The 27,200-nt window shown below is 42.9% G+C and overlaps 1 protein-coding gene across 2 annotated transcripts in view; it reads right to left on the reverse strand.

The window, feature by feature from the left end:
- Window positions 1–26,455, reverse strand: part of Pgd (phosphogluconate dehydrogenase) — a 38,278-nt gene extending 11,823 nt beyond the window's left edge. The window contains exon 1 of one of the 2 annotated variants that reach the window (XM_071677576.1): window positions 26,218–26,455. In XM_071677576.1, the coding sequence (XP_071533677.1) occupies window positions 26,218–26,231 (14 nt within the window). In that variant the 5' untranslated portion in view covers window positions 26,232–26,455. Of the gene's footprint in view, window positions 1–5,534; window positions 5,934–26,217 lie in introns of those variants that run through there. The other variant, XM_071677575.1, reaches the window with a different exon arrangement.
- Between the last annotated feature and the right edge of the window lie 745 nt (window positions 26,456–27,200).

The following is a 27,200-nucleotide window of genomic DNA, read 5'->3' on the forward strand; positions in this document are numbered from 1 at the left end:
AAAAGTTATTTAGGATGATTCTCTCCCTATGCAAGTGCTGTTTTAGTATATTTTGATAATTTTCTTACCATCATCCAAGTGACCTTTACTTTTAGTCCTTAAGATGTTTGATATGAATTTCACATAATAGATATTCAGTTATGTTCTCCATTTCATGAAAGGTTCTTTGCTCTTCTTTTTCCTAGTTATTTATGATAATCTATCATCAGTCTTACTATTCTTTCAAGAGCTTTGTTTTCTCTTAAGAACATGGCATCTGTAATCTGTAGTCTTGTAGGGTCATGGAAATATATATATATATATATATATATATATATGAGAGAGCTTGGGAAGCGAGTCAGTTGTTGTTCGCTGATGATACAGCGCTGGTGGCTGATTCACGTGAGAAAATGCAGAAGCTGATGACTGAGTTTGGTAAAGTGTGTGGAAGAAGAAAGTTAAGAGTAAATGTGAATAAGAGCAAGGTTATTAGGTACAGTAGGGTTGAGGGTCAAGTCAATTGGGAGGTGAGTTTGAATGGAGAAAAACTGGAGGAAGTGAAGTGTTTTAGATATCTGGGAGTGGATCTGGCAGCGGATGGAACCATGGAAGCGGAAGTGGATCATAGGGTGGGGGAGGGGGTGAAAATTCTGGGGGCCTTGAAGAATGTGTGGAAGTCGAGAACATTATCTCGGAAAGCAAAAATGGGTATGTTTGAAGGAATAGTGGTTCCAACAATGTTGTATGGTTGCGAGGCGTGGGCTATGGATAGAGTTGTGCGCAGGAGGATGGATGTGCTGGAAATGAGATGTTTGAGGACAATGTGTGGTGTGAGGTGGTTTGATCGAGTGAGTAACGTAAGGGTAAGAGAGATGTGTGGAAATAAAAAGAGCGTGGTTGAGAGAGCAGAAGAGGGTGTTTTGAAGTGGTTTGGGCACATGGAGAGAATGAGTGAGGAAAGATTGACCAAGAGGATATATGTGTCGGAGGTGGAGGGAATGAGGAGAAGAGGGAGACCAAATTGGAGGTGGAAAGATGGAGTGAAAAAGATTTTGTGTGATCGGGGCCTGAACATGCAGGAGGGTGAAAGGAGGGCAAGGAATAGAGTGAATTGGAGCGATGTGGTATACCGGGGTTGACGTGCTGTCAGTGGATTGAATCAAGGCATGTGAAGCGTCTGGGGTGAACCATGGAAAGCTGTGTAGGTATGTATATTTGCGTGTGTGGACGTATGTATATACACGTGTATGGGGGGGGGGCCATTTCTTTCGTCTGTTTCCTTGCGCTACCTCGCAAACGCGGGAGACAGCGACAAAGTATAATAATAATAAAAATATATATATATATATATATATATATATATATATATATTTTTTTTTTTTTGCTTTGTCGCTGTCTCCCGCGTTTGCTAGGTAGCGCAAGGAAACAGACGAAAGAAATGGCCCAACCCACCCCCATACACAAGTATATACATACGTCCACACACGCAAATATACATACCTACACACCTTTCCATGGTTTACCCCAGACGCTTCACATGCCCTGATTCAATCCACTGACAGCACGTCAACCTCGGTATACCACATCGATCCAATTCACTCTATTCCTTGCCCTCCTTTCACCCTCCTGCATGTTCAGGCCCCAATCACACAAAATCTTTTTCACTGCATCTTTCCACCTCCAATTTGGTCTCCCACTTCTCCTCGTTCCCTCCACCTCCGACACATATATCCTCTTGGTCAATCTTTCCTCACTCATTCTCTCCATGTGCCCAAACCATTTCAAAACACCCTCTTCTGCTCTCTCAACCACGCTCTTTTTATTTCCACACATCTCTCTTACCCTTACGTTACTTACTCGATCAAACCACCTCACACCACACATTGTCCTCAAACATCTCATTTCCAGCACATCCATCCTCCTGCGCACAACTCTATCCATAGCCCACGCCTCGCAACCATACAACATTGTTGGAACCACTATTCCTTCAAACATACCCATTTTTGCTCTCCGAGATAATGTTCTCGACTTCCACACATTCTTCGAGGCTCCCAGAATTTTCGCCCCCTCCCCCATCCTATGATCCACTTCCGCTTCCATGGTTCCATCCGCTGCCAGATCCACTCCCAGATATCTAAAACACTTTACTTCCTCCAGTTTTTCTCCATTCAAACTTACCTCCCAATTGACTTGACCCTCAACCCTACTGTACCTAATAACCTTGCTCTTATTCACATTTACTCTTAACTTTCTTCTTTCACACACTTTACCAAACTCAGTCACCAGCTTCTGCAGTTTCTCACATGAATCAGCCACCAGCGCTGTATCATCAGCGAACAACAACTGACTCACTTCCCAAGCTCTCTCATCCCCAACAGACTTCATGTTGCCCCTCTTTCCAAAACTCTTGCATTCACCTCCCTAACAACCCCATCCATAAACAAATTAAACAACCATGGAGACATCACACACCCCTGCCGCAAACCTACATTCACTGAGAACCAATCACTTTCCTCTCTTCCTACACGTACACATGCCTTACATCCTTGATAAAAACTTTTCACTGCTTCTAACAACTTGCCTCCCACACCATATATTCTTAATACCTTCCACAGAGCATCTCTATCGACTCTATCATATGCCTTCTCCAGATCCATAAATGCTACATACAAATCCATTTGCTTTTCTAAGTATTTCTCACATACATTCTTCATAGCAAACACCTGATCCACACATCCTCTACCACTTCTGAAACCACACTGCTCTTCCCCAATCTGATGCTCTGTACATGCCTTCACCCTCTCAATCAATACCCTCCCATATAATTTACCAGGAATACTCAACAAACTTATACCTCTGTAATTTGAGCACTCACTCTTATCCCCTTTGCCTTTGTACAATGGCACTATGCACGCATTCCGCCAATCCTCAGGCACCTCACCATGAGTCATACATACATTAAATAACCTTACCAACCAGTCAATAATACAGTCACCCCCTTTTTTAATAAATATATATATATATATATATATATATATATATATATATATATATATTTCATCCCTGGGGATAGGGGAGGGAGAGAGAATACTTCCCATGCATGTCGTAGAAGGCGACTAAAAGGGGAGGGAGTGGAGGCTGGAAATCGTCCCCTCTCGTTTTTAATTTTCCAAAAGAAGGAACAGAGAAGGGGGCCTAGTGAGGATATTTCCTCAAAGGCTCAGTCCTCTGTTTTTAACGCTACCTCGCTAAAACGGGATATGGCAAAAAGTATGGAATACATATATATATATATATATATATATATATATATATATATATATCCCTGGGGATAGGGGATTAAGAATACTTCCCACGTATTCCCTGCGTGCCGTAGAAGGCGACTAAAAGGGGAGGGAGCGGGGAGCTGGAAATCCTCCCCTCTCGGTTTTTTTAATTTTCCAAAGAAGGAACAGAGAATTGGGCCAGGTGAGGGTATTCCCTCAAAGAGAAATGGCGAATAGTTTGAAAGAAAAGATATATATATATATATATATATATATATATATATATATATATATATATATATATAAAGATATATATATATATATATATATATATATATATATATATATATATATATATATATTTATATATATATATATATATATATATATATATATATATATATATATATATATATATATATATATATATTATACTTAAAAGCCGTCTCCCGCATTAGCATGGTAGCGCAAGGAGACAGTCGAAAGAATGTACCAACCCACCCATATACACATGTATATACATAAACGCCCACACACCCACATATACATACCTATACATTTCAACATATACATACACAGACATATACATATATACACATGTACGTATTCATAATTGCTGTCTTCATCCATTTTCGTCGCCACCGCCACACATGAAATAGCATACATACATCCCCCCCCCCCCTCCCCGCCGCGAGGTAGCGCTTGGAGAAAAAAAAAAGCCACGTTCGTTCACACTCAGTCTAGCTGTCATGTGTAATGCACTGAAACCAAAGCTCCCTTTCCACATCCAGGACCAACAAAACTTTAAATGGTTTAACCTAGATGCTTCACATGTCCTGGTTCAATCCACTGACAGCACGTCGACCCCGGTATACCACATCGTTCCAATTCACTCTATTCCTTGCACGCCTTTCACCCTCATGTATGTCCGGCCCCGATCGCTCAAAATCTCTCTCTCTCTCTCTCTCTCTCTCTCTCTCTCTCTCTCTCTCTCTCTCTCTCTCTCTCTCTATATATATATATATATATATATATATATATATATATATATATATATATATATATATATTCAAAGAATAAAACAATAACTAGAACACATTCACTTATGTTTGACAAACATGATTCACTGTCGTGGCAATTATCATCCCAGCAGTGACACTGAAGGTAGGGGTTAGCAATTGCACAGCCTGGTGGGGGCTAACATATGTGCAAAACAAACTTTAAAGTGCAGCCTTAAGGGTGGGTCAATGGGCACATTCCTGTTTGTGGGGTAACCCACTAGTCATGGATAAGTTATGTAGATTCATTAAACACCACGACCTGGACCTTCAAGGTATGGCCGTGAAGGTGAGTCATGACACTGTCTGGTGGTGGGTAAAATTTGTACGGAGTACCAACCTACCTCCTTCGCTGGTTCATAAATCATGGACGTGAATACAAAAGACCCTCGCTATGACCATGACTTTGAAGGCAGATTCCTAGGGGTGGGTTATGACACATTTGGTTGTTAATAGGACAAAAATTATCACCGCTATTCCTGGCTCTGAAGTCAAGGTGCAGAAGCGAAAAATACCACAACCCCTCTGCAAATAGTATGACCCGTCATGACCTTGACCTTGCAGGTAAAACCATGAGAATGCTTCATGACATCTGTCTGCTGGGGAGTAATGCATGTGCAATCCCTCAACTGGTCTAAAAGTTATGTAACCCATGACGTAAACTACGTGCTGCTGAGCATCATTTGTGCAAACTATCATCCAAATGAACTCATTGGTTCACAGGGACTGGATTTGAGAGTGGTGCATAGAAATTCCGACTCTCTTGATATCCAAATGTAACATTAATTTCCCAAATTAGGTCACGGACAAGTAGTCTAGTAAAAATTCGTACATAATTTAACATGTTCATAGCTTTTCACTACTGTGGAACTGACATTTAAACATATTTGTCTATTAGCTATCACACTGGGTATACAATCACATATTTTTTTCTCTTATATATAATAATAACCCAGGAACCTGTAAATTGGCGAGGTCCTTTTGCTAGACTTGGGCAGAAAATTATATAAAAAAAAAAAAATCCCTAGTAGAATAATAAGAACCTTTGACGCATTACTGCAGCAGGCAAAGGTATTCCACAGTTTATTTCTACAGCCTATCTGTAAACTAGTAGGTAATGATATTCTATACAGTTCATCTCTTGTTTTATTGGTAATAGACGAAAATTATAAATGCGTTAATAAAAGGAGAATATGACAATCCCCTCAGCTGGTGTCAAGAAAATACTCACACAGGGTCGGTCTTGCGCATGGCCACGGTCTTGATGGTGCGGCAAGGTGCGTTACCCATGCTGAACAGCCTCGCTCATGTCACCACCACGCACCGCTGCCTTACCAGGTCACTCCCGCAGCCGTTGACTCACCCAGGGAAGGGAGTGTGGAAGAGGAAGCTATACCTTCCTTACTGAGGAAGTAAATGATTCTTCTCTTGAGACAACTAGGTTAACTAGTAAGGCAGAACGGTGAGTCGGCAAAACTTTTCAAGGTTAACACTTCGAGAGGTGCAACGGTGGGGTAGCACTTCACACCAACCTTCACTACTGTTTATGATAGTCACACTCAGGATATTCACATTCCTTGCACAGGTGGTTCCCGCAGTCTCCGTGCACTCTTGCGCCTCGTAAGTCAACCTACATAAAACAAACGTGAGGTACTGTGCGACACGGGACTTTCGTCATTCTCCCCTCGTTCCACTGGACTCACTCGCTGCACCATTGTTGTGTGATTTGGGGGGGGGGGGGAGGTTGGGGGGGTTAGGAGGGGAACAGCCTAGCCATTAGCCACAACGCAGCATAACTTCCCAGCCGGAGTTCCCTAAGGGAGTCAGGAAAAACTTTCCGACTGTGGGAGTTCGATTACACCATCAGGGGGAGAGGAGGTTTATTTGGTTTAAACAACTCACAATGTGTGGCCAATTGTGTATACTGCACGTGTGTTAGGAAAGTCAGAATGGACGAGAGACAGGCAATATCAAAATCATTAACAATGAATGGGTTCTTAACAAATGGCTGTCAGTCAGTAATACCAAAGATCTCTTCCTAACTATTGACAATATTATCCACTACCATCTATCTTTGATGCAGTCTTATCACCAAATACCAGTAACTGCAAACATCATTAAATATGATCCCAAATTCCAGGCATACACCACTAAGGTAGATGGGATTCAGTTTCCAGACACACGTTACTAGAGGTATGGCTACAGAGTACGACAATAGACGTGAAACGCATTGGCTACGTCCGTCCGTCTGGGAAGCATGAAGGAAGGGGCTACGTCACAGAAGGTAAGGAGGCAACAGGTATGCTCCACATCCGTCACTAGTGAGGGGGAGGGTCGGGGTCAAGTTCCAGGAAGCAACACAGTCATGCTGAGACATCAGTATCGCCAACATACCACACCAACGCACGCTATACGTTCTCCAATACGAAAGAAAAAATAATGTAAATCAGTAATTAAATGCGAGGCAAGTTTTTTTCTTTTTACCGTCCTAAACCCCACCTGGTATATGGTCTGCAGTTATTAGTGACAGTGTGATGATATACCTCAACAAAAGACTGTTTTATGTAGAGAGAGAGAGAGAGAGAGAGAGAGAGAGAGAGAGAGAGAGAGAGAGAGAGAGAGAGAGAGAGAGAGAGAGAGAGAATTTCGAAATCATGTTAATTTTACAGTTCCAAGACATGAATTACTAAGGACGCTTGAAGGGCCCATACTAATAGAAAAACAAAAGCAAACAGTAAACAACGACAGCAAGAGTCCAGAAGGCAAACACTGGACATGGATGTATAAAGACAGGAGACATGGCTCTGCTACGTACAGCACTACAACTGTGTACCAATACAGCCGAGTGAAACGGTACGAGCTAAGTGACAAAAGCCCCCGGAGTCGATACATTCCTGACAGTGACGAGGGCCAGAGAGAGAGAGAGAGAGAGAGAGAGAGAGAGAGAGAGAGAGAGAGAGAGAGAGAGAGAGAGAGAGAAACTCGAACACCTATGACGAGGTTTCGCCTAAGGCAGGGATAGCTCGTGGCCTTCCCGCATATGTTGACTAACAATATGTATAAACGCACACTGCATGCATGGCGATCTTGGCTTCACCTGGAACTGTTTTCACCCAATTTTCAACGTTTCTATTTAATACTGCTGTTTTTCCCCCATACATATACTCAGCAGGACATAAATAGCCTTTCAATCTTTCTCGCTGGGCTTTCGTAAATTTCTACTCGAGTCAATGGAAGGTTCCAATGCACTGTTGCAGACTTAAATTACTATGATACTTGTCGATAAGCTTTTAGTCCAAACATTGTTTTCATTATAGTAAGTTTCTTGCCAGTTTTATATGATTATGTACACGTCTCTTCTTTAAGTTCTTTTAAGTTTACGATAAACAAAATCCATTCCCCGATTTTACTTAGTTTTAAATTCCTTTCAACACAAGTGATTTCTCTTTGCCTTGGTGGTGACCCTATGATGAAGCAATACACATAGTTGCCTTTTGCGTATTTATCAAACATTTTTCTCTCCTGGCGAAGGTTCTCCTTATCACACCGTTCAATATTTCACCAAATAACAATTCTATGTCTGTGGTCTCCCTATTCTAGATCCTCATTCATGGTGACTCCAAAGGACAACCTCTTTTATCTCCAGGTACTTCCTCCCTCCCGATGGTCCTCAGTCGGTCAAATTTCTTTTCAAATACATCTATCTATCAATCTATATATATATATATATATATATATATATATATATATATATATATATATATATATATATATATATATATGAGGTTATAAAAAGACAGAGTAGACGGTGGAATTGTCCATTATTCAAGAATAATTACTCAGATAATAGTTCCTAGTGAATAACAAGCATCGATTCCCGTGGTGTATCGGTTAGAGTTCCCGACAGTGACCAATTCACGGGCTCGTCACAAACTAGTACGCCATGACCCATTCGAGAACAAAGGAACAAGTGAGACTAGTAACGTCACGTTTCAACACAGGAAACATACCAGACTTATGGCTGGTGACGGAAGTATTCTACTTTTATAAGTGAACACCAAAAGTGTACTTAAATCACCACGAAAATTCAAATCGTCTCCCCTCCCACGAATGTATACTGGTCCGAGTGTGGCAACCTGGTCGTATATGCGTGACACTCAGATCGTACATATGTGGCACCATGGTGGTACATGCTTGTCCCCCAGGGTCGTACATATGCGACCACCTGGTGGTACATGTATGGCACCCGGGTCGTGGTGGCCCGAACCCTCCCCCAGACAACGTACCCATCCTGGTCGAACTCCAGCCCTGAGTTGACGGCACCTGGCAGGTGGAAGTGATCCTCCATCCCGCACATAGAGGTCGTCTTTCAAGTTTTTGGCTCCCGCCAGAGAAGCGAAGAGAAAGTTCACTAGCCGACCTGACGCAGTCTGCACTCATACACAGGTGATTTGCAGTGTGAGCACAGACACGTACTCATAGCCTGAGTGAAACCGGTCCATTGAGAGAGAGAACACAGACACACACCCAAGAGGAGCTGGGTCGAGACCAGTCCAGCTAGAGAACAGTAGAGCACGCGACTGGATTCAGGAGGGGTCGGTGGATTCCATCGCTGCCGCCACCACCTGTAGAGAAGTACACTGTGCAGGTGCTTCACCGTTTCACTGGCCAGCACTGCCAACCCAACACTCCCTATAAGCTTTAGTGGTAAACAAACCAACGTTAAGAGCTACGTGTCCTGTGTGGTCAATGTTACCGTTCCGAGGAAATATCGATAATTCAAGTCAGGGAGACTGGGTGAATGCCTGCATGAGTGAATGAGTCCATGAAGAAATAAGCAAGTGAACAAATATGCTCTGTGCGAGTACGTTCGTCTCCAAGAGTTTGTATGATCGAGACAATGACAGCGAACGAATGAGTGTATAACCCGGTGAGTGTGTCAGCAAGAGTGGTGGGAAGTGAATGCAGAAGTGAGAGTAGTGAGGGGAGCGGACGCACAACTCACTGGCAAGTGTAACACTGACTGACTGGTGGCACATGCCAGGGAAACTTGCTCCAGTGTCGGGCCCTCCCACCACCACCACCACCCCCTCCCAAGCCACTCCCACGACACTCAGGCCACTCCCACCCACCTCACTCTCACTCTCACTCACATCCGCTCTTACTTTAATTCCGTCTACATCCTCTTCCGTATGCCTATGCTCCTTTAATACACTGCGCCTTCATCTACTATAAGACATGGTAGAGACAAAAGTACCTCCCAGCTCAGAGCCAAATCGCCTGAAGGAGTAAAATAAAGACATTAAAGGCAAGTGAAAAAAACTAGGATTAATATCAGCTCCAAGGGTGACCGCAGACCTGACTCTGGACAAGCGAGAAGGTTCCAGGAACTGAGAACGAAAGGAGGATATCACCAGAGGGTCCAGGGATATGGGATGCATCGCAAAGCCCAGTCTACGGGAGTCTGGTCTCCACAGAGAAACTATGGGAAGAAACACCCAGACGCGTGCCACGGGTCCAGGTCTCGGTGGCTGGGACACAAGCGGACAGCAAACGAAGGCATTGGTCGTTATAATGGGTTTAAGGTAGAGAGAGGGCAGCAACTTCTTATTCCACTCGTGATGGGGCTTTTCCAAGGGTGTAGTACAGTTAAGTGGCTCCACAGCAGAAAACGAGTAAGATTTAGAAAAACACATGAGAAGAAATTACGTTTTTCCACCGAAGAATTTGGAGAAGCTGTACAGGTTCAAATTAAGAAAACATGTGTCCTCAACGTGACAAAACGAAAGAATAAGGAGAGGAGAGAGATGAATTTAGAAAGGCATTATTGGCGTACGGGAAATTAAGGTCACAAGCTGAAGGAATAATATTTATGGACAGAAGAAACATGGTAGGTGACAGGAGACAACCCTCAGGGACACCAGTGTCGACAGGATGTAAACAAGTTGCTCCATCAATGACAACCGCAACAGACCGACGCGAGTGGATATTAATCATAAGAGAAAGAGAGAAGCGGAAGAGCCAAAGCAAAAATGTTTAGCAAAAAATGATCCACAGATGATGAGCGCCGCCACAAAAGATTTGCCACAATCCTTCTGAAATAGGACCAAAGGCGCGTCACATAGGAGAGGTCACCAGTAAACCTTAAGACAGCCAAAATTTTACTTGTGATTTGAAAGAAGATAATAAGATCCTTAGTGTTTGAAAAGATGGGAATCAAGAAGAGTTTCAAAAGATTCTGGAGACAGAAAAGGAGAGAAAAGCGGGATTACATTTAGGATTTAAACGGTCTCCAGTGTCGTAGATGGGAAGGAGTAAAGCATGAAGGCATGCTTTTCAGGAAAACGAAAGGTTTAGTTGTTTTTAGACAAAGACGAAACATCCGAGCTTAGATGGGAGCTAGTTCCGAGGCACACCGCTTTACCATCCAAACGTTTTGCCCACCTGTAGCTGAGAGAAACCCTTAAGACTTTACGCGAGGCCAATATAGAAGAGGGGGTACGTTCGGTGCGAGAAGGCTCAGGTGGGAAAGAAGGATGCCAGCGTAAGGACGGAGGATAAACAGATGTAAAGAAAAAATGGCTTAATAGTTGGAGAGTTACCTTTAGCCTGATCAGGCGAGGAAAGATGAGGAAAGGCAAAGTTACAGTAGAAGAGGCTTTTGGTTCTAACCCAGACAGCTCTATTAACAATTAAATCAGCACAGTGTATTTTTACATGAGCGCAACCGACTCTTAAGAAGAACAGCCCTACAATGATTCCAATCAGAAATGAAAGCAGAGTAAGCCTCAGGAGGAGGGAAGAGTCGTGGCCCGATACCCTGCGTCCCTGATGCGACAACTGTTAAGAACGTGAACGGCTAAACCACTTTATACACTGACCTTCCTCCTCTTACCTTTAAACTATCTAACTTCACCCTACTTACTCTGCCGTTACTTAACACTTACACCATCACTTTACGCTCGCCTACTCCTCTACACTACGCTTGTGAAAACTCGTTCGTCATTCTCCTTTACTTCCTTAATTCCTTTGTCACTCGCCTCAACCCCTTCATTCACCATTATCATGTCTCTTCCCACCCTCCTCAACCCCACCCTTTTCCCGCGTCAGTCACTACACTCACAGGTATCCTCGCCTCAACATCCACTCTCACCTCTTTTTCTCAAGTTCTTCCACTCTCTACCAGCACACTACTAACCTTTACGGGCGTCGCCTCTCGCCTTGTGACACATCCATCTTATCTGATTAACTATTAACACACATTTTTTTTTTCCTTAACACCTAAATTTCTTCCTCATGCCGGTAAGATGTCGGCCTTAATAGCCAGGATCCTTGGCACACTACAATGTCAGTGTTCCTAGACGTGCTTCTGACCCTTACAATATATTATATATATATATATATATATATATATATATATATATATATATATATATATATATATATATACGAAAGGATCACAATTTTGCGCGTGATCAAGATATTCCTACGAGTCCACGGGGAAAATGAAACACGATAAGAACTTATCGACTTTCATTTTCCCGTGGACTCATAGGAATATATATATATATATATATATATATATATATATATATATATATATATATATATATATATATTATCCCTGGGGATAGGGGATTAAGAATACTTCCCACGTATTCCCTGCGTGTCGTAGAAGGCGACTAAAAGGGGAGGGAGCGGGAGGCTGGAAATCCTCCCCTCTCGTTTTTTTTTTTTTTAATTTTCCAAAAGAAGGAACAGAGGGGGGTCAGGTGAGGATATTCCACAAAGGCCCAGTCCTCTGTTCTTAACGCTACCTCGCTAATGCGGGAAATGGCGAATAGTTTAAAAGAAAGAAATATAATAATATATATATATATATATATATGTGTATATATATATATATATATATATATATATATATATATATATATATATATATATATATATATATATATATATATATTTCAATCATTACAGATTTTACAATATGCTCCTGAATATATGTTGCTTACTTTACAATGCCAACCTCATTATGTACTTCAGCTTACAATACTATTATCATACTTCTATTATCATCACATATTTTCCAAATATTGCAATACCGTAATAATATTCATCCTGTGTCTTCAGGCCATTCTGTCCAACTCGAGTTCTCACCATTGGGGACAAAGAGGAGGTAGTGGAAAAAGGGAGAGAAGGGAAGTGTGAAAGTATAGGTGAGGAGGGAAGGGGATAGATGTGGGTAGGTCAAGAGAAGAGAAGAGAAGAATGTTAGAGGTGCGAAGACGAAAGATGATGGAAATGAAGGAAGGAAGAGAGAGACTGGATGTAAGGGAGAAAAGAGGAGGGAGGTAAGGCAGGTCAGAAAGACAGGAAAGGACAGAGGGGACTGAAGGGAGCCGGGGTGGGTGGAGGGGAGGGAGGTAACAAAAAATGAAGAATGTAAGACAAGACGAAGAGGAAGTGGTGGGGTCAGGAGGAGGAGGAGGGGGCTGTGTGTGTGTGTGTGTGTGTGTGTGTGTGTGTGTGTGTGTGTGTGTGTGTGAAGGATGGTGAAGCAACACGTCCTCCACCTGATGAGGCCAGCACTTGCACCCCCCCCCCCCTCTTTACCAAGGTTGTGGCTGCTTCAGGCAGAACTAGTCATCTACTGATACCTCCCGGCTCTCCCCAAAGTCCTGCCTTCCCTCCTCTCTATGCGTCCTTCTCGTGTGTGTGTGTGTGTGTGTGTGTGTGTGTGTGTGTCTGTGTGTACGTACTTTAAAATTACAAACATTTTTTTTATGGTATTCTAAAGGCCTTTCAAGTACAAATTATGGAAGAAATTGGTCCTTAAGAAATGTAGGTCAAAAGTCAACGTCACACGCCATGATTCCGTCGTGTGTCTGGCAGTGCTGCCGTGGGATGGCCGGCTCAGTGGTCTCCTAACCTGTCGTACCCTTTGCACGACCCTGCACCCACGGAACACGAGCTCCATACCATGTTCTGATTATACTGAGTGACCTCCACCATTTTACATACTGACAGTTTAAGAAGAAAAATATCAAGCCGTTCACCCAAGTAAGACAGACGATAATGGATGAGAAATACGATAATACAATGGCAAGACAAACAACCAGTCTTTTACAAGTCTTGGTCAAGGTCACCAAGTCCCGCATCATGATGGTTCCATCCTCCCACCGCCAGGACCAAAATCCACCCCAACTGAAGCATCACCCTACAGACGGTGTCATCTTCCCGGTATCAGGACTTCCTCCACCCCACCTTAAGCCTCACGTCCTACGGCAGGTGTCGTGTTCCCAGCACCAAGACACCCTCGCACTCTTTTATTTCTACTAGGGTGACTGAGGGAAAAGGAAGTCCAAATGACAACATAATTACTACAACTGACCATCCCCTCCCCCCATTCTGGTAGTCCCCCGCCACCATCCCAACGACAATATCAACATGTGACTGCTGAAATCGCCCGTCCCTTCGCCACACCTCACCTGCCACACAGTGAAGGCAACGCTGTGCAATTATCCTTTCAGGAAATTCCAGACACTTGACCTTGCAAACCTTGCTATATTCTACCCAACGTCTACAAAACTACACTCTCGTGCTTTGGTCTTCGATACCTATCTACGTCCATCTACATACCCGAGGCTTCTATTGATCAGTCTATCCTGTGAATGAAGGAACGGGCGCCCCACAAGGTAGTGTCCTTGACCTTCGATGTCCTTACAAGAGGGATCTAGTACGGGTCCTGCTTACTGTGTTACAGCCTATAGATCCCCTGGACTCTGCACTATAACTCACCAGAAGACTCGAATATGTCTCCTCTTATGACCTCAACCACACTAGCTCTCTCAAAACTCCCATCTCACATACAAAACTCACTATTGGACAAATGTTCAAATCTGACGTCATGAACGTGCAATGTGAACATTAGTCGAAGAAAAAGTAAAATAGTGAATTCCGCCTCTGAGTCTAGACTTTTGAGACACCCACAGGGAGGCAGACATGAGTCCCCAAGGCCATCTGGCTCACACATCCTTTCCGAGTCTCTAGCCATCCAGAATCCAACGGCAACATCCCTGGATAGGCTCCGCCGCCCCCAGCAGCTCACACTCTAGCCCCGCCACCCAGCACAACACTTGACTCACCCCTTCACTGAACCAAACACCTCCCTCTCCCCCCCCCCCCCCCATCAACACGACCAGTACCATACATCACAACCCAACTTCCAAACACAATCTATAAACCTCCACTGTAGCCTCGACCCCCTCCCCACAAACCAAAATTTCCAAAGCACCCCCTAATATATATATATATATATATATATATATATATATATATATATATATATATATATATATATATATATATATATCAAGCACAATAACAATACCACACAGGAAACAACAATGAAGAAAAGACCCGGATATGTGGCAACCTTTTGACACAACTGGTTTTCCCACGTCCTGGCTACCATACCAACACCCCCTGGGCTCTTACTGTACACCATCAACAATAACGTCGTTCGGAAGACGTGAAAATAAACTTCAGAAACATAAAAAAAATTTATAATCATGTACAGATTCCCTAGAATCAGAGGTATGGCGACGCAGAAGTACACTGCTCATACTTGACCCACAACACAATCAACCCTACACAAACTACCACACACTGTGCAGTGACGCCTGACATCCATAAAAATATATATAACACGAGCAATTTGCCAGTATCATGACGGTGAGACCAGAGTGCGGTCTACTAATTGCCAAGATGCATAAAGCCAAGAGAGAGAGAGTGTCAAACGCACTGTGTCCAGAGTTAGATAGATAGATAGATAGATAGATAGATAGATAGATAGAGAGAGAGAGAGAGAGAGAGAGAGAGAGAGAGAGAGAGAGAGAGAGAGAGAGAGAGAGAGAGAGAGAGAGAGAGAGAGCAGTTCTACAGCGATGATGGCTGCCGCAGGAGCTGATGCGGGAGGATATTCTCTTCCTTATGAGGGTGAAGAAGATTTAGGCCGATGGCCAATCATGAGCAGAGCGGAACACACACACATACACACACACACACACACAAACATTACAGGGCACACTGCGTACGCTAGGGTATATATATGTGTGAGTATACAAAACGGTGAGACATGGTATATATGGACAAGGTTAACATATGAACTAAAGCCACTGTGACTACGACCACGAGGACAGTACCGCCCCCGTCCGAGTCCGCCACTTTGCCCCTAATGTAACCACAGTCGGCACAGTAGCAGGAGCTGGCGGGGAGGTGAAAGTGGTCCAACAAGGGTATAAAGCCATCATTCACAAGTCGCAAGGCTCTCCACAAGCCTTGGCACCGGGAGCAAAAAACAGTTTCCTTTTCTGTATTCCACGTAGTGCGTCGCACAAGAGAAACCTTCGTGCCTTCTTATTACGATAAGTTATAGTTATGTTCTTTAAGAAATCTCTGGGGTTTCCACGCAGTATGAGCGGGAGTGTGGTTTCTAACTTCATGCTGGCAAGGTTAAGTACTCGTCTGTCAAGGCCGGACGTAAGAGTCTGATGAAAATACATGGATTGTATTCCTGTGCGAGTGTGTGGGCACAGTACGGCCAGCGGACGTTAACATGAGGCCGACTGATGGCCGCTAGGACGCAGCCACAGATCGTGCACCACAGGCACTACCCAAACCTACAAGCCACCTGCGATACGCTTCTGGGGGGGAGGGGGATCAGAAGTCAAATGATTACAGCAACACTATTTTCAGCAGCAGGGAACGGCGGCCGAACCTCAGGAGACGATCCAAGGTCCTCCCCCACTGGAAATCTTCAACCCTCTGAAGTACACCCCTTGGGTATGGAAAAGGCCTGACCTCTAACGTGACCCCTCTGGTCAGGTCGAAGGGCAGGCCATCACACCTGAGGGACGTGCCGTGGAACTCAAGGTTCGTATCGTCGTTCACTTAATCACCAGGTGTGGGTGACGTAAGTGCTAAACATGGCCGGACTGCCCGAGGCTACTGGAAGAGATGATGACTAAAACATCCTTGCCACGTGCCTGTGTGTACAATGGCAACCATGGACCTCAGGAGGTTTGCATTACTCTCTCTCTCTCTCTCTCTCTCTCTCTCTCCTACTCTTCCCCGCCATGAATGACAAGTGGGTGGCGAAAAGCTAAGCGAGTGAGGGAGCCATGTGCCCGAGAACGTGCGGTCTAGCGTGAGGGGCAAAAACAGCTTAGTCAATGGTTGGTGGGTACTGTGAATTACGCACGGGATGCCTGGCCCGCTACGGAGGTGGCTCAGCACCACATCAGCTAACTCAATTCGTTTCCCAACAGACCACTTGACTTTCCCCAGCTTCATGATGCAAACTGCTGGACACGCGCGCAGCGAGGCCTGCAGGCCAGGCCAGCACTCCAGACCCGGCCGGTAGCTAGTACAAGAACGGCTGCACTAACACGCTCAATATGATGGCCTATAAACTCCACTAACTCTCGAGGTTATTATGAAACATCAGTCTACTTCAAAGGACCTTCAGACACCACGAACGACTGGAGCGGGTCCTTCAGACGTCATGGACAGCTGGTTCGAGTTCCCTAGACACTATGGACGGCTGGTGTGGAACCTCAGATATCACGGACGGCTGGTGCGTGTCCTCAGACACCACAGACGACTGGTGTATGTCTTCAGACACCAGGAACGGTTAGTATGGGACCTTAGACACCACGAACGGTTGGTGTGGGTCCTCAGACACCACGAACGGTTGGTGTAGGTCCTCAGACACCACGGACGACTATGTGGGTCCCTCAGCTACCACACAAGGTTGTTTTTGACCCAAGGCTGGAAGATTGGGGTCAAATTTCTCAATCGGTGCCAACTACGGTGTTGCTTACGGCAGGCTGCCTACTTTTCACACGTCCACCCCACCCATCCTTCCCCCTTGCCACCCCCAGACCGTCGCCCACGTCACCCCACTAACAACAGAAATATAAAAGCAAATGCAAGCGGAATACGCCACCCCTCCATCACCAGCAGGACGTGGTAAGTCCAAGCCATGATCTAGCACAATGAACCCCATTATCTCCACGTTTCACCACACGCGCCAACAAAACTATAAAATTTTCCAACGCTTTATGTTTCACCCAACCATCCTTGAGAGAACACACACACACACACACACACACACACCAGTTACTCAAAATACTTGTCTAAATCTTTTACGAGTCGAGTGGTCAGGTTGGTTCTCTCGACACGAGCCTGAGGCGGGTCCTGCCGATGGCTTGTGAAGGTTTCCTCACATCTACCACCGAGCTGGCCCACTGTGTGCAGGGAGGAAAGGAGGTAGCATCTATAATACAGGGGAAGTACCAAAGTCGTCATAAGGCGACTAGTTCGAGTCTCTGTCCTTGCATTTTGTAACCTTGGAGCAGACTGAGGGGTCAAGACCAGGGCTCAGGTACAGTGTGCCGGACATACCAGTGGTAGGTGCGACGCAAGGTATCCCAAGCACCAGTACATCATCCCCGTCATGCACAGGGTACTCTAAGCACCAGTATACCATCAGTCATACACAAGGTGCCCCAAGCACCAGTATACCATCCCTGTCATACACGTGGTACCCCAAGCACCAGTATATCATCCTCGTCTGTGCTCCAGTGATGCTCTACCATTGGGAACAATGTGACATAAGCAGACTGCACATGCGACTCATTTGTATGCCTGCTTCTACCTATAATCACAAACTGACTCTACCTAATGAGTTCGAAATTCACCATTTACAACAAACTAACATGCCTGTGACACACCAATGGTTGTGAATGGTTTCGGCTGCTTGATAAAGATGAGCGAGAGGTGATGTTAGGCTACTACAGACCAATGCGGGGATTACGTACAACCGTTCGTGCAACTGTCAGTCTTATCACTGTAATCTCCGCAAGGATACTGCTAATTATGCATATCAAAAGGAAATCTTACAAGCTGTTGTAAAGTGAAGTGATTCTGTATGGAATGTCAGCGTTCACAGAGACCTGCTTACCATTAGCCAGTAATCCCCGCATGGCGTAGGTCCTCCCGCTCCTCATAAGTCCCCCAACAAAAACAATAACAATCAAACTCCAGCAGACTCGGACATTTTCCCCTCGACGTAGCCGACATCTGCGACAACATCTGCTACTTCCCCGACGATGAAACTTAAAGACGTCTCACGGCTGCCAGTCTCACAGTCTGTTACACTTTTACCGACAGGTACGCCAGACTTGGAGAAGCGGTTGATGTGAGGGTCAGGAGCTGGAGATGACAATGATAGAACCATACTAGCAGCAGGGAGTGGAGAGTGGCAGCATTCATACTCTAATGTGGTCGAATCGTTTATCATCTGTGGTGGCCATGGTCGTACTGTTGGTTATCTGCAGTGGTCATAGAAACGCTATATTTATCAACTCCCATGCTATGGTGTGGGCAGTCCATCACGGGCACTCGCCAAACTTGGGCGTAGCGAGATTTTCAAATATGGCTGGAAACATCAGGAAGATACGGCAAGTATGGTTACGATAACACCCGCTGAAATAATGTTGGTGGAGATCGCAGGTAGTAATGATGATGGTGATGGGGACAGCAAAACGTGGTGTGATCGTAAGGGTCGAAGAACTTTAGCGCTGGACTGGTGGTCGTCTTGAAAGGTGGTGGTGATGGTGGTGGTGGCGGCGGCTTGAGTCACGTGCTGTGATTCTACGGCTGGGGAAGTTAGGATCTGGAAATGCTGTGGTTTGCGGCGCACCAAGCTCACCGCAGTAATGACAGGTACAACTCTCTGAGAAAGGGCAGATATGAGGCTCATTTATCTACATGAGTAGACCTCCTTGGTGCTGAAAAGAAACCCCTCATCGCAGGAAGTGGTGAAGCCAAAGAATTCAGTCAGGAGAAATCAGTCCTTATCAAAAACAGAGATACAACCACAAAAATAAGGCTATGTAAGGAAGGCAAGGGCCGCGTAGATCGATGCTATGAAAGAACACCTTATTTGATTGATCAAGCCATATTTGCTGTGAATGGAAATGGTAAAAAAAAAAAAATCAATCATTCTTACGGGAAATGAGCGATAAAGACGGGATCTGTGATGATGAAAATGACGTAATTAATGTTCAAATGATGATCAACACCGGGTTACTGATATCCTCCCGAGAGGCCACGATGATGATCCAAGATACATAATGCGCACTGTCAATCACTCTGATCCAACTGACACGGTTACTGAGGGAACTTGAGCCACACGAGCATTAAACCCGACTCTACATCTATAAAACCTCCCCACCTGCACCTCCACCAGTTCCTAAAAACACAGTGGAAGCAGAGTAAGGCCTAGCGCTCTGCCCTAGGGTGACGCTACAGCAAGTGGGTGTGGTGGGCCATCCTGGTGGGGGTCACTGGGAACCATGACACTACCATTACCACGACAAACTACCATTACTGACCATTTCAAAGACATGTCACTCTACCATTAAGTAAAATTACGAAGCCACACCTGCCACAACTGTGGACTTTCTCTCGTACTTACCACTGTATGTTATCATCAACACCATTCTAAATCTTTCTCCACAACCACCACTCTATCATCCTATACCAGCACCGTCACTCAGTATCATCCAATACCACCACCATCACTCAGTATCATCCTGCACCAGCATCGTTATGTATCATCTTACACCATCATCCTACACCACCACCATCACTAAATATCATCCTACACCAGCAGCGCTATGTACCATCCTATACCATCACCTTTGAATCATCCTGCACCACCCTCCACCACCACTCTAATTCCTCCACTGGATTGCCATAAACTCAGGTCTCATGTTAATATCCGAGTGCCGAGCGTACCGGTGCACCTTCCCTACCATACCCTCACGTACCTAAGCTTGGGGCTATGTTAGAGCCGGGGAATGGACGGGCTGGAGTGACCACAGAGACGGAGACTATTACATATTTTCCTGTCTTTAAAGGGATGGAGGTCTGGGAAGGGGAAAGGTATTCTGTCAGTAATATTGTATCTGGCAGCAGAGACTGACCAAACTCAGCAGCAACAGACCCTACCCACCAGACTGTCTTCCTACACCGAAGCTCCCTCTGGCCAAGACCATCATAGTCAAGGGTCGTACCGTCATCCTTAAGGATCGTAGCGTAATGTTCAAGGGTTGCTCCGTTGTATCGTCTTGTTCTACCATTACAGCTACTGATTTCCGCCACTTTATGTGTTTGACTATATACCAAACCTCATCTAACAGACTGCAGGAAAAAAAAAAAAATGATTGTACTTTAAGAACGGTGTTTTGAGAGCGAGAATTTTGGCCAAATTCACGCACTTCTCAAACAGAAATCAATACCCAAGTTACAGAATCACATGAGAAGCGGCAGAAAGGACGGTGTAACGTGGGGTAGTGAAGGAACAGGAAGAATGATAAAAGATGGCATGGTAAAGGCAGGAGGATGAGGAAGAAGAGAGAGGGTCAGGAGGGAGAGGGGGTGATGGAAAAGAAGGGCGAGGAAGTGTAAGAAAAATACACCATTCACTACAACCAACCACAGAATCGTGATCTTGACTTGCTTAACATTGACTTGACATTCAAACTTGTTTTTATCGTACGGCTACCTTGATCCACAGATTTTCTGAAATTTTCCTCTACGTGGACTTGGATCAAATATTTCTAAGATTAAAGGTAATCTAGAACACCTTGACCCACAACTGATGATGACCTAGTTTGCCAAGACTGCTTCCGTGAGGTTAAATCATGACCTTGAGGAGTTATCAAGCCCAATGTTAATGTTTGTTGCCTCGCATTTTATATGGATGTCTGGGTTTCTAAACTATACTGACCACAGAGCTAGTCATGGATAATAAAGCGGAGATTCAACGATTTACCGTAATAATTAACTGCCAGATGTACCCCTACCTTTATTATTAGTTTGATACACTTAAACAGAAACGTATTATCATTATCATCGTCATTATTATCATTATTACATATGAATGAAGAAGAAATGTAAGAATATAAGGATGAAGTCGATGCGATGTGTGGAGTAAGGGTATGTATGTGGTAGGGTGAGGACACGGAAAAGCAGTTCGGGTAGATATGTGAGGCGGGAGTCTCTTCTAATAACCTTCCTACTAAAAATCCTACTAAAACAGGTGCGACTACTTACTCTTGACACACACACACACACACACAAAATGCATTAAATTTTTCCCTGTCATCCCAAGTTACAGATACACGTGAAAATAAGAGGGTACCTAGGAAGGTAATACTGATGACTTAATGAGGAGAAACTTGGCCTCAAAGACTTGGCTGACGAAATTCTTCCAGCAGGGACTTAGAACCGGGTTTCTACAGTCTACACTGCCCAGTTGTTTCATCGTTGTTAAGCTTCGGCGCCGTGATGTGCGAGCATATTCATCGCCTTTTTGAGTGACAGCTACCTCGAGCCTATTAGCCTACATCCAAGAACCAACCACGTCTACACTTATGTTATGAAATGTTAACTGCTTTATTATATGGAAAACAGCTGTACTCAGTTTGGTCTCAATTTGTATCATGACCAAACGGGAAGGTACCAGTTCCATCCACCACCAAAACGAAAAGGCCTTAAACCCATGCACCGATATCATCCAAGACCAAAATCATTATGGTAGAGAAACGGTGACCTTAAGTGATAAGTGCTGAATGATGAAGGCATCCGTCTCATTTCCAAACAGATACCACTAAGCCACAACCGTTATCTCTCAGTGCATCCAAATTATCTGATAGCAAGAGGTATAATCATAATTCACTAAAATATAGATATGTGAAAACTATAAGTGTGTGAGTTAATGCACCGAAGAAATAAATAGTCTTTGACCCCGTACATTACAAATATTTGTATTTAAGTTCTACCGGTGAAATGTTAACATCGATGGTGTTGCCATGAGACGGAATGTTGAGCAACACACCCACACACCTGACTCAGCAGAAACCTTCCCAACCAGCTTGCCTCCTCACTCAGTCTGCGTTTTACTGTAGCTGGCTACTCCCACTACAGCAGCTAGCCAATACGTATCCTGATTAGCTAGCCATTTATTGAGCCCAACGCCATACAGTATCAATAACGCCCTAGAGTATGGCATCAACTAACTAGAGAGCCACTAACGCGCTTAAGGGATGCTAACAAGATAGCCACCAACGCCCAAGAGACATCCCAAAAAAACCCAGGAAAACTAGAGACGCTCTTAGAAATCACAAACGTCACAGTAAGCCACAAAGGCTCCACAAGGCCACCAGTGACCTTCGGAGACACTGGCTATATAATATCTAAATACTTCGAATGCAAACGTGCCCACTAAAAGCAACCTCCCAAACAGGCCAACCATCCATCTAGGCAGGCAGCCAGCCAGACGTCACCTCCCAGGTAGGCCAACCACCCATCCAGCCAGACGGCCTAGCAGGTGGTCATCAAAAATGAGTGGCACTTTCCCCACTGTCCCGAACCACCCCTAAACAAGTTAGAGGTCTGCAAGTGGGGCCTCTTGCATTGGATGAGGAAAACAAAATTAACATTTCTAATAATCTTGTGATTCGTCCACAGTCACTTAAAATTTCTTCAAGGCAGTGATTACAATTATTTTTCACCAAACCAGAAGCTTTTCTTTGAAATAACATGACGCACTATAAGCAACTCCCATAACTGCCTCATCTCCAACATAATGGCATAGTATTAATAATGGTGCTCAATAATCAAGTCCTATAAATAATGAAGAGTACAAAATAATCCATTAACAGGTTCCAATCCTACAGATAAGGAACAAAAACTAATCCATACATTCATTTTTCCTTTAAAATTTGTGTTATTCCAATCATATCCTCCATTCCCATGATAAAGTAAGCATAATCCATTACTCACAATCATTAAAAAATGAAGCCAACAAAGTTTCACATTCAGCAAGTATTGAATTAAAACGACTACAGATCAGTGTACAATTGTCACATCTGGACCACTACTGTATGACATCCTCCAAGTTCACTTGTGGCATATCTCATATCCCAAAGCTATACACAATTCAGTGAAATAGATAAAAAAGAAATGCACCCACACACTGTAAGTCTACACACACACACACACACACAGAAATTTTTTTTTTAAAAAGTCTAATTGCCCAAACTTCAGAAAGATGTCAGAGATACATCCCCAAGTGGTTTGTCATCACCATCTCTGTCAAATCCACTCAGAATCTTCAAGGTTCTAATCATGTCTGTATTCTTCCTTGTTTCTCACAGCTCTAGCAAATCAATGGCTGCTGTTCTCTCTCTCTAGCTAAGGTCATCTTTATTTAAGGTTTTCTCAAGTATGTTGCAAAAATATGCAAGTCACTGGAATATGGCCAAAAGCAGTCAAAATAGTCAAAGGGACATGAGCAAAGTTTAATCCTAGACCAACCTGAGGAAGCTAAGGCCCTAAAACTGATGTATGGTAAATTAAATATGGTAAAATATGAACAGTCTATCAAAGGTAAATCAGGGAGGAAACTGTCATCTGATGAAATTCATCAAAGTTACTGCCCTAAAAAGACATGAAAACAGTGTAAGACAGACTTTCCCCTGGCCAAGAATACAGTTTGAGATAAGGAAGAGAGGTGAGCAAAACAAATATTTCCTTCAATGGAAGACAATACATAAGAACTAAACGGTGGACCTATGTTGCAAGCTGACAGGAAATAACTTTTAGTCATACTTCCTCTTCAGCTTTTTCTATTCCATATAGTCATGAAGCTTTGTGATATGATATAAGGGATAAATTCAACAAGAATACTTAATCCATTTGACAAGTAGTTTAATGGAGTGCATTATAGTTTACTTCTCATAAGAAACACCATTTATTCTAAAAGCATACTGATATTCCACTTGTAAATTCACTGATGCAAGTAAGAAAGTATTTCTGTAATATCCCAATGAACATGATGCAACAAAGCCATTTTGCACATTTCTTTACATTAATCATTTTCAAAATATTAATAGCCCTTGCCTACAGCAAAAATGGGTACTATCAATTAAATATAAATCAATTTCTATGACCTCTAAAACAACTTGTGGGGTTAAATATGAAGGTTAACTGCACCCTGACCTACATCCAGTCTTGAGGTCTTCAGTATATGATCTTGCAACATGTGAAAGGTCAATAACAATGCAAAAATTGGCATGCCAGATTCAATTCCTATTGAATTCAACAACTTTTAACTAATATTGTAATACAGTACTACACCCAGATCCTTTAAGAAATAACCAGCTATTCTTCAGCTCAGCAAATACGAGAGATGTGTACCACTATTGACATCATTTATACTTTTCCTCTAATATAAAAAGGTCTGTGCAGTACTGTTTCTTCCGTAAATATTTCAGCTTTGGGTTGTCTTGGCACATTCAAGAATCATGATTTTTAACAAAATATCTATTTACAAAAATCTTACAAGTACAGCAGTTACATACATAAATATATAAAATGCATATGTAAATAATCATATTCCTAACTCTTACCTTTTGATTTATACCTAAAATCAATCATGCTCAATCTTATCCAACTACCGTATCTATCTATTACTGTCAATTTCAACCACATTCACACAGGATGCAACAAATGCTTACTGTTCCGGCATGCAACTTTAGTGGGACAATATTGCAGAATAGAGATCCCCAAGTCCAAGTTTGCAACTTGGTTCCTTGATTCAATCTGGCTACTCTCCCAAAAAAAGCTACTTATATAAAGGAATACAATGGAAAGCAAACAGTAACAGGCCATCGGGCCTTTTCAAGGCTATCAGTGATAGTGGAAGATATCAGAAACAAAGAGATACATGTTTTTAGAGGTTGCAAATCAAAAACTTTATCAAATCTTCCATGAGCCAAGTATGATAAAAATGTAGAGAGAGTAGCATTCCATGATTGGTCACACCAAGGAGAAAAAATAAAAGGTTTTTGAGCAAAATTAAAAGGAATTCATGTTCATGTGTTAAAGTACATGGGATACATATTCAAAAGTACTTATGTATCAAAAATATATCTATACTCCAGCAAAATTTATAACAAGTGTATAGAGACAAAGATTTATAATGGTGATAGCCAGCTTTCATTATCATGCATCTATTACAATTATTCTTCAATCTTAGAGAAACAGAAGGATTTGTATATGGTATTTATGGATCTGAAGAAAGCATACGATAGGGTTGACTGAGATGCCTCCTGAAAGGTCTCACAAATATATTGTTATGGAGAAAAGATGCTAGAAGCAATTTGAAATTTCCATGTTGCTCTATCCTTTTCGGGTTATCCCACAGACCAGTGAATGAAAACAGGGCGCTTCAATCACATTGTGGCACATCAATACCTAAGATTATCGATATACATACTGACAAGGGATGCAAAGATCAATAACATTCCCAAGTTTGTTTGAAGAACTAAACTGGAATTTTACACCAGAACATAATGAATAATCTATCGAAAATGGGCGCACGTTCTAGTAGATAATACTTGTATTCCTACAAATAATAATTGTAAAATGTCCATCAGGAATATATTCATAGTGCCGTAGCACTTTACACTTTTTTGTTTATTCCTACATTACCATGTTCTACCTATTTAGCATATACATCTTAACCATTATGCTAGTTATTTCACAAAAATGAAAACTAGAATCCCGGAAAACTTTTTGGATGGTCAACAAAACAAGCAGCCGTCAGGTGCTAAAATCAGCTGATTGTAGCATTAGAGAGGGATTCCTTTTTCACCTTTGAAACAACTAAACTGAATCATTCTTGCGTATGTACTTTAAAATCAATCATTAGCACTATTATCAGAAGTGAACAGCCACAATATTTGCAGACTGGTTATTATTATTTCACTTACCACTCTTGTGTCATGTTTACGTCTGTCAAAGCGAGGTGTTGCTTCTCCTACACACCAGGTAAAGGCACTAGCAACAGGTGAACTGAGAAAAGCGACGGGTAAACTGACTCAACTTGTGCTTATTAGTCACACAAACCATAAAAAACTAATGTCAATCGAGACACACCGATGCTCTTGAACGTACTTCAAGCAACGCCTGACAGGGTGTGATTCCGTGCGACCGCAACGTCAATATCCCATCCCGGCACGATGCGATGACACTTAGCAATTTCTTTTGTCTTTGTTTTCTGAAGAAAATACGATTATTATAAGAAGTTCATAATAATTATCACATATGTTAATATAGACAAACAGGATCAGCTAATATTGTGTTTAATAAGGAGCTGGTTACATAAAAATAATATTATGTAAAAGAATATTCTGGCACCATTGCCAAAAAAGGTTGTCATGCTGGAATTACACTTATTGCTATCTGGCATGCATTATATAGCAAGTTTCAACGAATTCATGACTTTAGGTATTCACTTTATGAAGCTCATTGTGCACTGAATGATAAAGATGTGAAGTTTGCAGTATCTGTAATCGACACCCGGTTAAATCGCCTATCAAATGTTATCAGCCGGCACTAACTGATCATACTATTTTTTTTCTTTACATAAGACAACGTTAACAGGAATTGTTGAATATATTTAAGGTTACTTCAAAATTGCACTGCTTTATGTATGATTTAAACGTAATCCACTTTACCATAACGTAATGCAACATACAGTTTATGTAGATATATCTCCAACTGAATTCAAATAAATATTGATCATTAGCTTTCTTATGAAGATACAAATTGGTGGTTCCTATCACTTGAAAACACTGTTTACTCAACCACACGAGGCATCTGCTATTCAAAGGATTCCCAATAACATCAAGGCAGTCACCTTCACAGCTGGACCTTGACGAACTCACGTACAGGAATCTAAGAGATGTAGCTT

The sequence above is a fragment of the Panulirus ornatus genome, chromosome 25, assembly GCF_036320965.1.
Source record: "Panulirus ornatus isolate Po-2019 chromosome 25, ASM3632096v1, whole genome shotgun sequence".
NCBI lineage: Eukaryota > Metazoa > Arthropoda > Malacostraca > Decapoda > Palinuridae > Panulirus > Panulirus ornatus.